The sequence below is a fragment of the Phyllopteryx taeniolatus genome, chromosome 18 (genome assembly GCF_024500385.1).
Source record: "Phyllopteryx taeniolatus isolate TA_2022b chromosome 18, UOR_Ptae_1.2, whole genome shotgun sequence".
NCBI classification, from domain to species: Eukaryota; Metazoa; Chordata; class Actinopteri; order Syngnathiformes; family Syngnathidae; genus Phyllopteryx; species Phyllopteryx taeniolatus.
Window position 1 is genome coordinate 1,339,103 of NC_084519.1, and position 18,760 is coordinate 1,357,862.

Consider the following 18,760-nt stretch of genomic DNA (forward strand, 5'->3'; position numbering starts at 1 on the left):
TGCAATGTTTTAACGAGTGTTAAGACTCTGTTAGCTGTGCCATTAAGTCGATTCGTTGTTGCTGTTCAGCTTCGAGTTTGAGTTTCATTTGGTTATGCTCCCTTTCGCTCCATTCCAACTCTGAGACCAAGTTTACAACGTTGCAACCGAGCGTTCGAGCGAGCTTTTTTATCTTTTAAATCGCTCATAAATTGTGTGATGTTGCGATTGAGGCCTTCCAAGGTTAGCATCTTTGACAGATTCTGCATAACTTGGAACGAGATCTTTAGTAAGGTTACTTACAAACTGTGTTAACATGTCGAGACTGTCATATTGACTGGGACTTTTGACTAGTTCTGCCATAATTGCTGGAGTGATCCCAAAACCTCCCCCACAACTTGATAAGCTGCATTCTTCCAAGCCGCCCTGCTGTGAGACAACCACTAAGCGTATATCAAGTGGACCCTAAATGAATTAGCATCCATATTCTTCCATCCCTTTAAAAACAATTGATTCAATTCTTAAATGCTCATAAGTTGACACATTGATGATCAGTTTGAGGATGGGTACTTGACAAGCTTTTGAAAGCAATTGAAAATTGGCAGCAATAAGGATAATTCATGCATGCTAGAGGACTCTGCAACTTTTTGCACAATTGTCAAAAAAAAAAAAATGTAAAAATGTACCGGCATTACCAGATAACTAGCAACCCTTTATTGCTCAGTGACTGTTTTTGTCAATGTCTTTATGTCTCCAAAGTGTTCTCTGTCAATAGACTGTCTGTTGTCATACTAGCGCGGCTCCAACTACCGGAGACAAATTCCTTGTGTGTGTTTTTTTGACATACTTGGCAAATAAAGATGATTCTGATTCTGATGACACCTTGAAACCAAGCCATTATCTGCCACCTAGTGGACAAAACACAACACAGTCATACTCACGCTCTTTCCCAAAAATCTTTTCAGGTTTTATTTCCTTTTTTTCCCTTTTTTTTTTTTTTTTTTTTTTTTTTTTTTAAACAAATAACTTATCTGATACAGAGTTTTCCCAGATAAAACCAAAAAGATATCGAAATTATTATTTTTTTCTCCATTTGATAAAACCCGAATAAACTTCCTCTTCAAACCAAGTTCCAGATCAAGCTGAAATGTTTTTCTTTGGGCTGCAAAAAAGGACAAAAGTTTAAGCATTAAGTGCTTCAGAGACATTTTTCATCTTCTGCTTTTGACGGATTTGAAATTTGGTTATAAAATACAGATTAAAAGATACAAATTTAATAGTTCTAAAGGAACAAATGCAAATATATTTCATTTTTAAACGCGAAGGGCAAAAACAGAAAATAAAAACTCCACATTAAGGTTATTAGGTAGAAGCACCCTCACCAATAAAAGCAGAGGATCAACTGAGCCAAATGATAATTAAAAAAAGTAGACAAAAGTGAATAGTCAAGTTGTGCTTATTTGTAGTTTCACTCAAAGTAAAAATTCCTAACTTTATTAAGGACACTTTAGACATATTCACGATGAACCTCGGTACCGCAAAGAAAAAAGGAATTTTTTTTTTTTTTTTAAGCACAAAGGACGTACAATAACAAATAGGACATTTTCCTTAGCAGTTGAAGGAGCATTCAGATGTTGAAGATTGGACTGGAAATGATGTCTTTTTGCACTGCGGTGTTGCTGTCCCCAAAATATTAAACCCACATTCCAGTTGTCAGATAAAAAAAGGCAGATAGTAATTGTGATTTCTGGCATTTTTGGTGTCCTGGGAAGACAAAAAAAAAAAATTTTAAATGCTGCTTTGCTTCCTCTGCAGATGGTCCACAGAACAGCGAGGAGTGACACGAGCGACAGCAGGTGGAGCTTGGTGATGACTGCGAGATTTTATTTACTTTCTTTCCTGCTCCTGCAGAACTCAACTAAGAAGCTTACAAAGGGGGGCGGGGGGGTGGGGGGTGGGGGGGGGGGGGTGTTTCACTTATTGGTTTAATAAGAGGGAAACTAAAAATGTCTATAAAGCTATACTTACAGGAAATACATGTGATTCATAGTGTGAGGAAGAAGGCACATTCTGAACTTATGTACAGTAAAAAGGGACTTTCTGTACACAAAGCATGCAATTTTTCATTTTTTAAGTCAAAAGGAAGGAATATTGGAAAAAAGGGGCAGGGGTATGAGGCACATTTCAAAGGCAGTGATGCTGCAAGCTTCCCCTTTAACATCCTCTAGAAACAGCAAACCAAGTCCATGAGTAGTCTTAGTTTTCCCTTCAGATAGAGAGCAGCGGCCCAACATTCCCAAATCCCCTTGACGTGCCACCACAGGAGGAAAAACTCCATTCTGCAAAAGGCACATTGGAACCTGTGTTGTGTACATGTGACACTGCAAGGGGCTGCAATCGTAATACTGGAAGTGGGAGCAGCGAGGTATCCCCCCTGAGGGAGGGGGGAAGTTGAGCGGAAAAAAGGACCCCACACAATCTTGAGTGTCTAACGTGAGGTATTATCCAACTGTGCCTGCCTTAAGTATGGAAGAAACAAGCTGTAAACAGTATCCAGTCAAACCTTCAGGAGGACAGCATTCTGCAAATTTTAGAGGGGTAAAAACAAGGAGGAAAGAGGCTGCACGATGATTACACCCCATCAGAGATTTCATAGGGAAAGAATCACATAGCCTGATTTTTTTTTTCCCCAATTCAAGCGTGGTAGAAAGCAGGTAGAGGGGCGCGTCACAGCCTCTCTGGCTCAGAAGTCCCGTAGAAGGTCACACTCTTCACAGCGGTTGAGGGCCGGGTGGTTGAGGAAGGTGCAGCCAGTGCAGCTCCACTGCGTCCCCTCGTCTTCCTCCTGCTCTGCCACACTCTTACTGTCTGCCATGGAGAGGAATACAGCGTTAGTGCACTTCATCTGTACAGTGGACTCCAAATTTCACAAACCCAACAATTTGGTATTATACCCGTAAAGGCGAACATAACACTGCCCTCATACATGACACACCATCAAACTGGTCATCAGTGTTGGTCAAATTATTTTGGAAATCGAGTTGGTTACAATTACCGTAAATTCTTGTGTATAATGCGTATTCCCCCCCCAAAAATTGTCAAAAGTCAATAGTGCGCATTATACATAGGTATTACATACATAGGGCCAAATGGGAAAAAAAATCACATTTTATAAATGTATGCCGCAGTCTAGTGGTTATGAAAAAGCTGTACACTTTCATTCCAAAATGCCACCGCCACCGAGTGGTTATAAAAATATATATGTACAGTTGTGCTCATAAGTTTACATACCCTGGCAAAATCTGTGAAATATTGTTTTATTTTTAAATACGACTGATGACTGAACAACAACCATTATTAATTTCTTTATGGTTATGTTTTGTTTATTGATAATGCTTGACCGTTTAATTCGAATCCTATTAAAATAAAATTAAATGTGTTTTGCCAGGTCCTTCATGTTTTCTTTAAAGAATTGTACCCATCTTACAAATTCTGCCTGGGTAATCAAACATATGAGCACAACTGTGTGTTTTCTAATTTACTAAATAAAAGTAGGGCTGTGAATTTCAAAATAAGAGCAAGTAAATTAAAAAAAGGATTACGTGTTCAAATAAAGTGCTTAACTTCAGTAAAATTATTTGAAAAAAAAAACAATAAAATACAGATAATACTTAATGTTTTGATCATATGGGTAGAAGCAAAATCATGCATTGTAAAAATGCATTATACATAGGTAGAAGGGTTTTCCAGAATTTTGAGGTCAACTTTGGGGGTGCGTATTATACATAGGTGCATATTATACACGAGAAATTACGGTACATATTACCCTGTTGAAAATGTAATAGGAGTATTACTATTTCAATTACTTTCTCAAAGTACATAAACGGCTTGCTTTATCGCAGTTCACTAATTGCGGATTTAGTACATCACAGATTTGTTTTCTTTAGGTCACTGTAGTGCAGTTACTCATCGGTTACTAGCGAACCAAAAAAAGCTCTGTACACAAGGTGTTCTTTTCTTGGTTTTATGGAGGTCTTTTGTGTTTATATAAATATCAGATATAGTAAAAGTTTCCCATGGCTGTAACGTTTAGAGCACAATTCAACGTGTTAACGTGTTTCAGAGTTTGTTTTTACTGTGACCAGTCAAAGACTGCTTGACTTTTACCAAGAGAGGGATACGTCAAATATCGTCTATTAGCGGGAAGATGCACTTAAAGAGATGTCTCACTGACAATTTAAGCCCAAACCAGTGGCCTTGTTAGGCCTATTTTAGAGGGGCTTTAGCCAAGTATGCAATTATACGGGGGTCCACTCTAATTGACAAGCTACTTTGTAGAACCATGGGACTTTCTGCTGTTAGCTGACAGAAGCTAATTGTTTCTACCAGCAGTGAGGAAGAACCCAGGACTGTTGCTTTTCACAAAGATGAAGGAGGTTATAGAGTAAACTTTATATATGAATTCACTTCATGAAACAGGAGCTCACCTCATTCACTTATAGTTGTCATCAGTGGATAATAATAATAATCATCATGCATCCATCCATCCATCCATTTTCCATACCACTTATCCTAACTAGGGTCACGGGCATGCTGGAGCCTATCCCAGTTGACTCTGGGCGAGAGGCGGGGTACACCCTGAACTGTTGGTCAGCCAATCGCAGGTCACATATAAACAAACAACCATTCGCACCTACGGGCAATTTAGAGTCTTCAATTAACCTAATATGCATGTTTCTGGGATGTGCGAGGAAACCGGAGTACCCAGTGAAAACCCACGCAGGCACAGGGAGAACATGGAAACTCCACACTGGGGAGGCCGGATTTGAACACGGGTCCTCAGAACTGTGAGGCAGATGTGCTAACCAGTCGTTCACTCTGCGCCTAATAATAATAATTATTATTAATAATAATAATTATTATTATTATTCGTAGTAGTAGTAGTAGTAGCCCGCAACCCTAGTGAGGAGAAGCGCTACAGAAAATGGATGGATGGATAATTATTATTATTATTTTCACTCCTCCAACCATATTGTACTCTAGGAATTAGGACAGTTAAGTACAGAGTAACAAGGGAATAACAGCTAGGGATGAAGACATTTTGTTTGAGCTTTATCATCGCGCAATAGTCACATCGCAGAGGGACCTGTTTGGACATGCTCAAAAGATTAAAAGCTTGTCGATCTGCTACATTTCCTGTTTCGCTTTTCCTAATAAAACTAGACAGGCACACGGCAGTTGCGTGAGTGTGCGAGGTGTGTTCAGGGACACTGCGTACATGGGAGTGAATGTGTTCTTTTGTAATACAGTACATAATTGTAAAAATGAATTACTAGGACTTCCCATGGGGAAGCAGAGTGTGGGTTCTCTGAGGCGGGCTCTCCTATCTCTGGGTTTGAGGTCACCGAGGTAGTTAAAAAGCTCCTCGGTGGCAGGGCCCCGAGGAGTTCCTAAAGGCTCTGGATGTTGTGGGGCTGTCCTGGTTGACACGCCTCTGCAACATCGCGTGGACATCGGGGACAGTGCCTCTGGATTGGCAGACTGGGGTGGTGGTCCCTCTTTTTAAGAAGGGGGACCGGAGGGTGTGTTCCAACTACAGGGGGATCACACTGCTCAGCCTCCCTGGTAAGCTCTATTCAGGGGTGCTGGAGAGGAGGGTCCGTCGGGAAGTCGAATCTCAGATTCAGGAGGAGCAGTGTGGTTTTCGTCCTGGCCGTGGAACAGTGGACCAGCTCTACACCCTCGGCAGGGTCCTCGAGGGTGCATGGGAGTTCGCCCAACCAGTCTACATGTGTTTTGTGGACTTGGAGAAGGCGTTCGACCGTGTCCCTCGGGGAGTCCTGTGGAGAGTGCTTCGGGAGTATGGGGTACCGAACCCCCTGATACGGGCTGTTCGGTCCCTGTACGACCGGAGTCAGAGTTTGGTCCGCATATCCGGCAGTAAGTCGGACTCGTTCCCGGTGAGGGTTGGACTCCGCCAAGGCTGCCCTTTGTCGCCGATTCTGTTCATAACTTTTATGGACAGAATTTCTAGGCGCAGCCGAGGCGTAGAGGGGGTCCGGTTTGGTGGCCTCAGTATTGCATCTCTGCTTTTTGCAGATGATGTGGTTCTGTTGGCTTCATCAAGCCGTGACCTCCAACTCTCATTGGAGCAGTTCGCAGCCGAGTGTGAAGCGGCTGGGATGAGAATCAGCACCTCCAAATCTGAGACCATGGTCCTCAGTCTTGAAAGGGTGGCATGCCATCTCCAGGTCGGGGATGAGATCCTGCCCCAAGTGGAGGAATTCAAGTATCTTGGGGTCTTGTTCACGAGTGAGGGAAGAATGGAACGGGAGATCGACAGGCGGATCGGTGCAGCGTCTGCAGTGATGCGGACTTTGTATCGGTCCGTTGTGGTAAAGAAAGAGCTAAGCCGAAAGGCGAAGCTCTCAATTTACCGGTCGATCTTCGTTCCTACCCTCACCTATGGTCATGAGCTGTGGGTCGTGACCGAAAGAACAAGATCCCGGATACAAGCGGCCGAAATGAGTTTCCTCCGCAGGGTGTCCGGGCTCTCCCTTAGAGATAGGGTGAGAAGCTCGGTCAGAGGATCTCAGAGTAGAGCCGCTACTCCTCCGCATTGAGAGGAGCCAGATGAGGTGGCTGGGGCATCTGATTCGGATGCCTCCCTGGTGAGGTGTTCCGGGCATGTCCCACCGGGAGGAGACCCCGGGGACGACCCAGGACGCGCTGGAGAGACTACATCCTTCGGCTGGCCTGGGAACGCCTCGGGATCCCCCCGGAAGAGCTGGATGAAGTGGCTGGGGAGAGAGAGAGGCTGGGCGTCCCTGCTGAAGCTACTGCCCCCGCGACCCGACCCGGATAAGCGGTAGAGAATGGATGGATGGATGGATGGATGGAATTACTAGGAGCGGCACGGCGGACGACTGGTTAAGACATCTGCCTCATAGTTCTGAAAACCCAGGTTCAAATCCGGCCTCGCCTGTGTGGAGTTTGCGTGTGCCTGTGTGGGTTTTCTCCGGGTACTCCGGTTTCCTCACACATCCCAAAAACATGCAAGGTAGGTTACATGAAGACTTTCATTTGAATTGTCTGTAGGTATGTGCGAATGGTTGTTTGTTTATATGTGCTCTGTGATTGGCTGGCAACCAGTTCAGGGTGTACCCCGCCTCTCACCCAAAGATAGCCGGGATAGGCTTCAGCACGCCCGCGACCCTGGCGTTTGTGTAGAGAATGAACTTTTCCAAAACGGATCCTGTATTATTTCACATTGCAATATATAAGGTAGGTTTTAAAAAAAATAAATTAAAAAATCACAGTCATTTTTTTCCCAATATCTTGCAGCCCTCGTGACAGCTACTGGAAATGTGAGCCTACAGAATTTCACAGAATAAAGCCATTTGAGGATGCAGTCCAGGAATCATATAAAAGTCGATATAGATATGAAATATGAGACATTTCATTCAAGGTGCATCGTATAAGACTTCTTTAACTTGAAATTTTACTTGGGAGAGTAATGATTAGAAAGTGTAGAGTCAAGAGATAAATATAGGGTGTGGCAGAAAGGACAGATGTTTCTGAAAAACTCACAAAATAGTAAATGGTAGCTGCAAACACATTTTATTGACATCAATGTGTTCGTATTGAAATAGCATTTGACACAATCAAGTTTAGAAAATAACATTCATCATGTGGTGTCCGTTTTCATTGATGCATTTCGGAAGGCGTTGATGGAAGTGCCAGAATTCCAATCTCTCCAACATTGCTTTGTTGATTTGGTCTGTGGTCTTTCATCATCTTTGATCTGTCCCTATCACCTCTGAGCGTGACATTGAGATGATAAATAACTTATTTGTGCCTGAAATTGCGACAAAGACGCATGCCTATCCGACATGTGTGGTTTCACCAGGATGGGGAGCAAACAGTTATTATATTGTGAGCCAAATTCATGTCATTAGCCTCTCTATTGATCAGTTATCAATTGTGTTTCAATGCATCTTGAAGGAGAAGAATTCACAGTCATACACTAATCCATCCATCCATTATCTGAGCCGCTTCTCCTCACTAGGGTCGCGGGCATGCCGGAGCCTATCCCAGCTGTCATCGGGCAGGAGGCGGGGTACACCCTGAACTGGTTGCCAGCCAATCGCAGGGCACATAGAAACAAACAACCATTCGCACTCACAGTCACGCCTACGGGCAATTTAGAGTCTCCAATGAATGCATGTTTTTGGGATGTGGGAGGAAACCGGAGTGCCCGGAGAAAACCCACGCAGGCACGGGGAGAACATGCAAACTCCACACAGGCGGGGACGGGGATTGAACCCCGCACCTCAGAACTGTGAGGCTGACGCTCTAACCAGTCGGCCACCGTGCCGCCCAGTCATACACTAATGTCAATTGAAAACGAAAAACTTCAGCATCTGAGGCACAACAGAGTGATTGACTGCCACCCGTCAAAACACACAGCATTCATGATACTTCCACCCACCAAGTACTGTTTTTTTGTCAATTGAAAATGATGGGCTCAGCTGACTTTGTGAAAACACAGTGACCTTTGTTGCAATACCTTTGCATACACTGTCGGAGCGTGTCTTTTTTGTTCTTTTTTTTGTAGTTAATGCTGTAAACATACTTCCTGTGTTTGTGTACTGTATTAAAAAAAACACAAATAATTACAAATCTAACGGTGACTTTGAACTTTTACCCACTTGAAAATCTATCCAAAAATGTTAAAAAGCAATTTCCGAGTCTTTGTTAGCTGTTTGTGAACTTTTGTGCTCGCGCACTACTTTCACTCACATCCTGCGCATCTCCTGAGGGCTAAGCCCCCAAATCCATAAGGCCTAGTGATGCCCCTGCCCCAAATATTTTAACAGATTCCACTATGAAAGCAACATTTTTAACAGCAAAGTTATTAACCGTATGAAATATGCATGTCATTTAACCTAAAGAGATGACAACAGTATTGATTGCACAATAACAAAATACATTTTCATCGCATCTCGATCGTATTGTACAAAAAAGGCATTATTTTATCCTTATTATTATACTATAATACACGTTGAATACTAAGTAATAAAATTAAAAACAGACTGAAATATTAATAATAACATTAATAATTACGACAACAATAATAATAATAACAATAATAATAATATTAGTATAATACTAGTTTAATTGTAATTATATTTTATATGAATAAACAGGCATTCTAGGCGGCATGGTGGCCGACTGGTTAGAGCGTCTGCCTCACAGTTCCGAGGATCGGGGTTCAATCCTCGGCCCCGCCTGTGTGGTATTTGCGTGTTCTCCCCGTGACTGCGTGGGTTTCCTCTCATATCCCAAAAAACATGCATGGTAGGTTAACTGAAGACTCTAAATTGCCCGTAAGTGTGAATGTGAGTGCGAATGGTTGTTTGTTTGTATGTATGTGCCCTGCGATTTGGCTGGCAACCAGTTCAGGGTGTACCCTGCCTCCTGCCCGATGATAGCTGGGATAGGCTCCGGCACTCCCGCGAGCGACCCTTGTGAGGAGAAGCGGCTAAAAAAATGGATGGATGGATGGATGGATGGATAAACAGGCATTCTATTATACATCCAGTTTGATATAAAACAATTCTATACAGAGGTGGGTAGGAATGCACAACATTTACCATCATTTCTCATGTAAAATGCACATTCCCCCCCCACCCCCCTAAAAAAATGTCAAAAGTCAGTCGTGCACATTATACATGGGTGAAGGGGAAAATTGAAAAAACTTTCACATTTTATAAATGGGCGACACGGTTACGACTGGTGAGTAAATTCAACTGTATATACAACAATGCTCCATAGGGCATTGCTTGTTTATAGTATAGTTGGGTTGTTTTCTGGTTCCGCCACTCCGGCAGTGTTTGATTTGACGAAATAATGCTCCGTGATCGTAAAAGACAGGATGCGGTGGTATCGGACTACATGTCGTGTAGCGTTGCTACTGTTTGACCAAGATTCAGCAAGATTTGATGGCAGTAGTCTGACATAGTGCAATCGGGAAAGACCAAATTTGTCTTGTGGTCTGATCCAGGCATTAGTGAGTAATCTCAACTCATACATACATACATTTGGTAAGTCACCAAATTGCTTGCATATGATGACCAGAAAGCGAATGTTTAAAACACAAGCCCCTGTCAAAGTTTTATGAAATATAATCCCCTCCAAAAGTATTGGTACGGCAAGGTAAATTCCTTTGTTTTTGTTATATACTGAAGACATTTACTTGGGTTTCAGATCGAAAGATGAATATGAGACAAAAGTTCAGAATTCCAGCTTTTATTTCAAGGTCTTTACATGTAGATGTGTTAAACAACTCAGGACAGAGCACCTTTTGGTTGAACCCACCCACTTTTCAAGTGAGCACAAGTATTGGAACACGTGACTCATGGGTGTTTCTAGTTGCTCAGGTGTTGCGTTTTAGATTGATTGTTTTTGGCTTTGGGTTTCACCTGTGAAAACTGCATTTGCTGTTAAGCAAACATGAAAACCAGAGAGCTGTCTATGTGAGAAAAGCAAACCATTTTGAAGCGGCAAGAGGAGGGAAAATTGATCAGAGCTATTGCACAAAATTTGGGCATAGCCAATACAACAGTTTGGAATGTCCTGAAAAAGAAACTACTGGTGTACTGAGCAACAGGCATCGAACAGGTCAGCCAAGGGTATCAACAGAAGTTGATGACAGAAACATTGTGAGAGCTTTGAAGAAACACCCAAAGACAACAGTCAGTGACATCACTGTCAACCTCCACAGGGGAGGGGTGAAGGTATCATAATCCACTGTTTGAAGAAGACCTCGAGCGAAGAAATATACAGGCCATAGCACCATGAGTTGCAAACCACTCATCAGCAAAAAGAATTGGAAGGCCAGATTGGATTTTGCAAAGAAGTGAGCCACAAAAATTTTGGAACAAAGTTTTATGAACTGATGAGACCTCTACCAAAGTGATGGAAAGGCCAAAGTATGGAGAAAGAAAGGATCTGCTATTGATCCAAAACACACAAACTCTTCTGTGAAGCATGGTGGCGGTAATGTCATGGCTTGGGCTTGCATGACTGCCTCTGGAATGGACTCACTAGTCTTTATTGATGATGTAACTAATGACGGTAGCAGCAGAATGACTTCTGAAGTCTACAAAACCATTTTGTCTGGCAATTTACAGAAAAAATGCATCCAAACTAATCGGGAGAAGAACAAGACAATGACCCAAAACACACTGCCAACACAACAAAGGACTTCATCAAGGGGGAAATGTGGAAGGTCTTAGACTGGCTGAGTCAATCACTCGACTTTAACCCAAAACAGCATGCATTTTATCTCCTGAAGAGGAGACTGAAGGGAGAAACCCATACAAACAAACAAGAACTGAACGAGGCTGCAGTATAGGCTTGGAAAAGCATTTCAAATGAAGAATGCAAGTCTGTTGAAGTCAATGGGTCGCATATATATATGTATATAATATATATGTATGTATGTATATATATATGTATATATGTATATATCAAATACACACACACACACACATATATATATATATATATAATATATATAGACACACACGCTTGCCTCACTTCTGCTTCCTCCTTCGCCGTTCATGGTGCGTCCACTGTGGGTGCGATGCAGGAGTGGGGGTCGGAGTTATTGTAGGCAGCCAGACTAGACTGCAGTTCCGTAGCTCCTCAATGAGTAGACTTTTAACTCCGTAAAAGTAGTTCTGCCTGCGTCGAGCAGCAACCTACGACTGTATCTGTCTCAGAGCGGACTTGGTGCGTGAGAGTTAACTGTTGCGATAAACCCGTATTTTAAGTCGGACTCCTGATGTCGTGTTGCTTCGGTCGCAACATTTCGTTCAAAAGAAACAAATCATTTCAGTAACTGAATTAGTTTATGAAATGATTTCGTTCTTTGAGCTCTCCTGCCGTTAGCCAGCCCGCTCGGAAGCGTTCCAGTCTCGGCTTGTCAAATGAGACGTGCAGCTGGTGCAGCGGAGAAGAACCGGTCAATTTACAAAATAGAACACATTGACACGCGAATTGCAATACAACAGAAATTATATAAATTGGTCATTCTTTCTCTGCGGCCCGGTAACAAATGCCTCATGGAACGGTACCGGTCCGTGGACCGGTCGTTGGGGATGACTGCTCTAGGGGAGATCTGCATGGAGGAATGGGCCAAAATACCAGCAACAGTGTGTGAAAACCTTGTGAAGACTTACAGAAAACGTTGGACCTCTGCCATTGCCAACAAAGTAGTATATAATTATTGAGAGGAACTTTTGAATACTTATTTTCCACAATAATTTGCAAATGAATAATTTAAGTCAGACAATGTGATTTTCTGGATTTTTTTTCCTTCTCATTTTGTCTCTCATGGGTGAGGTATACCCATGACGAAAATTACAGGCCTCTCCTTTCTTTTTAAATGGGAGAACTTGCACAATTGGTGGCTGACTAAATACTTTTTTGCCCCACTGTACAGTGCTGTAGTACACATCACTGCAATGAATTCTGTAGGCATGTGCTTGTATAGAGTGTGTGGACAAATAAAATACACGCACCTCCCTAAAGGATCACATATTGGCATTAAATTGCATGTATGAATCTTATAAAATTATATAATATACAATACATATTTGGTCACTACTTCATAGATTTCATTTATTGCAGATGTTTTCTGGAATGCAACCCCCACGATAGACGAGGGATTACTTTAATATAACTAATTACATTTGATTACGTTTTGGCGCTTTGAGGTCATATTTGGAAAAATGTCATGTGTGAGACCACGGCAGAATGGCACATGTCCAGAGAGAGCCAATCACAAGAGTCGACAGCAGAAGGACAATGTGATATTTGTGGCAAATTTTCAAATGGAACAAAAATTTACAAAACTTTTTCAAAAAATTGTAGTGTTTTTGTGGGGGCTGGAACGGATGAATTGCATTTCCATTTGTTTTAATGGGGAAATATGTTTTGAGATACAAGTCTTTTGAAATAAGAGCATGTTCACGGAATGAATTCAACTCATATCTCAAGGCACAACTGTAATTTCCCACGGTACATCGAATAATCTCTCATGGCACACTGATGTGCCTTGACACAGAAGTTGGGAATTGACAGTCTACTGGGAAGCCTCAGAGTTTTGTGGTTCAGGGTTCGAATCTCAGCTCCAGCCTTCCTATGTAAAGTTTACATTCTCTCCCTGTGCTTGGTTAGTTTCCTCCGGGTACTTCCTCCTGCATTCCAAATCCATCCTTGAGTAAATTTAAGACTAAATTAGGTCAATTTAAGGCTTTAAATCGTCCATACTGTAGGCGTGAATGTAAGGGTCAATGGTTGTCTACATGAGCCCTGTTCAGGGTGTGTCTTGCCCAACGTCAGCTGGTATAGGCCTCCAACTCACCCGTGACACTAAAGAGGACAAGCGGTATAGAAAATGGTTGAATGAAAGCTGGAGTACCTTATATTGGGCTTTATTTTCCTGACTAGCACAAATTTAGCGCGTCACATGGTGCACGCAACCGGTGTATTTAAAAAAGGGGGCTGTCTGCACCAGTGGGCGTAAACACAGACAACTCTATTAGCCGTTAAAGTGGCTTAATTAATTTATTCCAATTAAGTGAGGCCCAATGATGGTATTGCATGGATGCATGGAAGTGATCTGTGCGTGACAGCACTGTCACTTGGATGGTGTTTGCAAAAGACAACGTGATTAAATACAGGATGAGCTGGTGATAACCGCGGGCCACAAAAATCTCATGAATCTATCCCCACCCATGTGTGATCGTTCGTGCATGTCCCCCCTGTCTCATAGCTACGTGCTAGTCAGTGGGGTGATTTAAAGCGGTGGTTTGCAACTGTTGTCACGCAGGGACCTCCATTTTCTTATTGTTGCAAAGTTGAGACCCACTTTTCAGGAAGTTAAGAACGAAATAAAAAAACCTTTTGCTGTTTAAAAATAGCCTCTGAAGACATATGCTGTATGTTTTCAATGCCCTTTTTTTTTTTTTTTTTTTTAAATCAGTTTGACATAGTTGCAAAAGCATATTGCTAGCCATGACACCCATTAGCCAGAGGCTGAGTTGGACTGTATTTGTTCACAGAGTAAACTAGTGACTAGAGCACAAGTGAGTAACATTTCTTGTCGCTTACCTAAAATGTTCCATGTGAGAATTTGGTACACTTCTGTACAGTAGCGAAAACAAATCAGAATGTATGAAATGCGCTATATAAATAAATTAGCTGTGCTTCGCTTTAATGGACCAGTGTACCCTCAGCATATTTAAAATGGGACGTCTGCGCTAGTGTGGGTGTCACCACAATCCATCCTGTCCAATCGAAGCGGGTTATTACATACCCTTTAAAAGCGGCGCAAATAGTCTTGACGTCATATCTGCGGAAGAGTACTCAGTGACCAGTGGGTGACTGGAGCTGTTAGTAGTATATCCTTATTAAATACAGAATGAGCTGGTTAAAAAAAAAATACAATAAATAAATAAATCACTGGCGACTTAAATGTGTCCGGCGACCTCATTGATCTTGATCCCTTCCGACGATTATACGTTTCCACCCCCATAGCGGCGTGCTGGCCAGTACATGGATTCAAAGTTGTGGGGTGGATATGGGAGTTACCTGAGAGACATCATTCGTCAGGAAAATATTGTGTTTGTACTGTTCACAAAATGAGTTGTGACTAAATGATTATTTGTTCAAAGGAACCTCACATACTTACTAGCTTTCATGTTGTACTGTCTAATATTAATGTGTAGGACTTGTAAGTGAGGGCACTATTCATTGCCTGGCTTTCTTGTGTGTTTCTTGAACGTGCAACAGTGAAGTTGAATTTACAGTATCTACAACCCCAATTCCAATGAAGTTGGGATGTTGTATTAATACAATGATTTCCACTCATGTTCAACCTATATTTAATTGAATACACAACAAAGACAAGATATTTAATGTGCAAACTGATAAACTTGATTGTTTTTAGCAAATAATCATTAACTTAGAATTTTATACCTGCAACACGTTCCAGGTGTTACATCACCTTTTCTTTTAACAACATTCAATAAATGTTTGGGAACTGAGGACACTAATTGTTGAAGCTTTGTAGGTGGAATTCTTTCCCATTCTTGCTTGATGTACAGCTTCAGCTGTTCAACAGTCCGGGGTCTCCGTTGTCGTATTTTACGCTTCATAAAGCGCCACACATTTTCAATGGGAGACAGGTCTGGAGTGCAGGCCTCTTTTACTACAAAGCCACGCTGTTGTAACACGTGCAGAATGTGGTTTGGCATTGTCTTGCTGAAATAAGCAGGGGGGGGGTCCATGAAAAAGACATTGCTTGGATGGCAGCATATGTTTCTCCAAAACCTGTATGTACCTTTCAGCTTTAATGGTGCCTTCCCAGATGTGTAAGTTACCCATGCCATTGGCACTAACAGAGCCCCATACCATCACAGATGCTGGCTTTTGAACTTTGCGTCTATAACTGTCCGGATGGTTCTTTTCCTCTTTTGCCAGGAGGACACGACGTCCACAATTTCCAAAAACAATTTGAAATGTGGACTCGTCCGACCACAGAACACTTTTCCACTTTGCATCAGTCCATCTTAGATGAGTTCGGGCCCAGAGAAGCCGGCGGCGTTTCTGGGTGTTGATGATAAATGGCTTTTGCTTTGCATAGTAGAGTTTCAAGTTGCATTTACGGATGTAACGCTGAACTGTATTTACTGACATTGGTTTTCTGAAGTGTTCCTGAGCCCATGTGGTGATATCCTTTACAAATTGATGTTGGTTTTTGATGCAGTGCCGCCTGAGGAATAGAAGGTCACGGGCATTCAATGTTGGTTGTCGGCCTTGCTGCTGGCATGCAGTGATTTCTCCAGATTCTCTGAACCTTTTGATGATATTATGGACCGTAGATGATGAAATCCCTAAATTCCTTGCCATTGTACATTGAGGAACATTGTCCTTAAACTGTTCAACGATTTTTTCACGCGCTTATTCACAAAGAGGTGAAGCTCGCCCCATCTTTGCTTGTGAATGACTGAGCAATTCAGGGAAGCTACTTTTATAGCCAATCATGGCACCCACCTGTTCCCAATTAGCCTGTTCACCTGTGGGATATTCCAAACAGGTGTTTGATGAGCATTCCTAAAATTTTTGCCACCTGGCCCAGCTTTTTTGGAACGTGTTGCAGCCATAAAATTCTAAGTTAATGATTATTTGCTAAAAACAATCAAGTTTGTCAGTTTGAACATTAAATATCTTGTCTTTGTAGTGTATTCAATTAAATTCAGGTTGAACATGATTTGCAAATCATTGTATTCTGTTTTTATTTATGTTTAACACAACGTCCCAACTTCAATGGAATTGGGGTTGTATGTCACAAAGGCGCAACTTACACAACTTTAAAATGCTGCATTATAGTGTATAATGGCGGACATGGGTGTTGACAGTGACATAATTCTTTGTTTAGTTCGCAATGATGCAAATTAAACAATGAAAACCACTGAAAGACGCTCGCTAAAATTTGCCTGAAAAAACAATCAAAAAAAAAAACATGCAGCCGATCATGCAACGAGTACATGTGAGGGGTGCGTACGCCACTGTGTGTAGACTCAACGAGGAGGGGGAGGAGCCAGGCGGCAGGTGCCCAGGCAGAGTGGAAGAGAGACAGACAGCAGCATTGCAACAGAATATGCACGTAGAACAAAGTGAATACAATTCAACCTGCCAAAGTGGCTCGTGTGAGTTACTGTGCTACCCGCCAAAAGGAAACAGACCTGCAAATGGCAGCTTGGGCGTCAGCATCGAGCATGTATGTGTTTTCAAGCACACACACACACACACAAGTCAAGCCATAACATGCATGTCAGTATGGGAACCACAGCACAAACAAACTATTGGAGTGAACTCACTTACTGTATAGAAACTTTAAAAACTCATGAATGGGACCTAAACCATGTGCACGTCTTGGCATGCACTCAGAGGTTTCACAGCTCCTCTCGCTAGCACAATGCATACATATTTATGTGTTAACAGTATCATGTGATGCAAAACCCAAACTAGCTAAACTAGAAAATATGACAACCTTTCTCGAGTTTGGTTTGTCTGCGGCTTTGAGAAAGGTGACGACGGCTTCACACGTCAGTGATGTCACATCATGGAGCAAGACTGAGGCCAAATCTTATTTTTTTGATCTTCTTACAAGACAGCACCTACCATCAAGGAGATGAAGAGAACAACAGAGGAGCAAGGAGGGAAAAATGTTTGGACAAATTCCGAGACATTTGCTCCTTGATGTCATTATTTCATGGAGACGACAAAGATGCCACATCGTCGACTTGTGTCACAAATCAATGAGCTCCACGAATGAGTTATTACCAGAGGTGGGTAATAACGGGTTACATTTACTCTGTTACATTTACTCAAGTAACATTTTGGATAAATTGTACTTGTCAGAGTAGTTTGAATGCATCACACTTTTTACTTTTTAGTTGAGTATTTATGTTAAGAATAATCAATACTTTTACCCCGTTACAAAGATTGACATGCCGCTCACTACTTTTATTTATCCATTATCGCGTGCGCATTCTATTTTTACATTTTGTCAACTTCCGATAAGGCGCAGTTGCGCCAATCCAATCTGAACACTAGTGTCATTTGACTTCAATTCACCAATCAGACGACATAAGGCAGTCACATGACCGCACACAAAGCCTTTGTGGGCCAATGAAAATGACTCATTTTTGCAGATGTTTCTATTTATTATCATCGCTCTCTCTCTCTCCCTCGCACACAGACACAGACACAGACACACAATCAATAAGTCAGTTCAGCAACCATATATTATAAATTTTGATTTTAGTTGACGTTCATGCTCTGATTTTTTGGTTTGAAAGAATCAGAGGTTACCATTTACTTTCTTACTCAAGTAAATATTTGGAGGGCTACTTTTTACTTTTACTTGAGTCATATTATTCTGAAGTAACAATAGTCTTACTGGAGTACAATATTTGGCTACTATACCCACCTCTGTTTATTACTATCACAACAGATTCATTTAATGCTTTGTTTCCAGTGGGATTAAATTCAAGTCAAATATGGTCAACACTTAATTTTTACTACTTCGATCATGAGTGCGCTACACCAGCCCTTCAAACCCTACACTGCAGCACATATTTGTAGTGGCTACTAAATATTTACACAGAATTGATTTGTTGCTTATGCATTACGTGGAGTAAAAAAACAATGTTGAACAGTCAAAACTTAGGGCCAAATGCATTTAACATCTATTGCATGCATCAGCTGGGGGAGTAAATATATATATGGACTAAGCTGGCAATCAAAAAGGTGTACGCGTGATTCTAATTTGTATTCGTATAATGTTGTTGCACACATGAATCTAAATTATTTAGGTTAGAATTTTATTTACGTGAGTATGAATCAAAAGGTTTTGGTTGAGAGCTTTTTTGTGAGTATGAATTTAAAAGATGTGAGCGCAGTCTCTAATTTCTATGACTATGAATCTCTGCTGTGGACACAAATCTACTTGGGTGGTACGAATCAGAAAATGTCCAAATGACGTCACGTAGGTGACAGGCAGGTTACACGAAAACAAACCACGATTCTTCACACGCACATGTGCAAAACTTGTTGATGTTTGCGATCAACAGTGACTTGGTTGGAGCTCCCAACTCGTGAAGAATCTCAGGTAAAGTAAGTATATCCAATATTTATTTAT

General features: G+C 41.7%; 1 protein-coding gene across 9 annotated transcripts in view; it reads right to left on the reverse strand.

Moving 5' to 3' along the window:
* Positions 1-1,419: 1,419 nt before the first annotated feature.
* The window catches only part of tab2 (TGF-beta activated kinase 1 (MAP3K7) binding protein 2), a 67,785-nt gene continuing 50,444 nt past the window's right edge, over positions 1,420-18,760 (reverse strand). For all 9 annotated transcript variants that reach the window (XM_061753370.1, XM_061753368.1, XM_061753369.1 and 6 more), the window contains one exon: positions 1,420-2,847. In XM_061753370.1, coding sequence (XP_061609354.1) covers positions 2,723-2,847 — 125 coding nt within the window. In that variant the 3' untranslated portion in view covers positions 1,420-2,722. The remainder of the gene's footprint in view (positions 2,848-18,760) is intronic.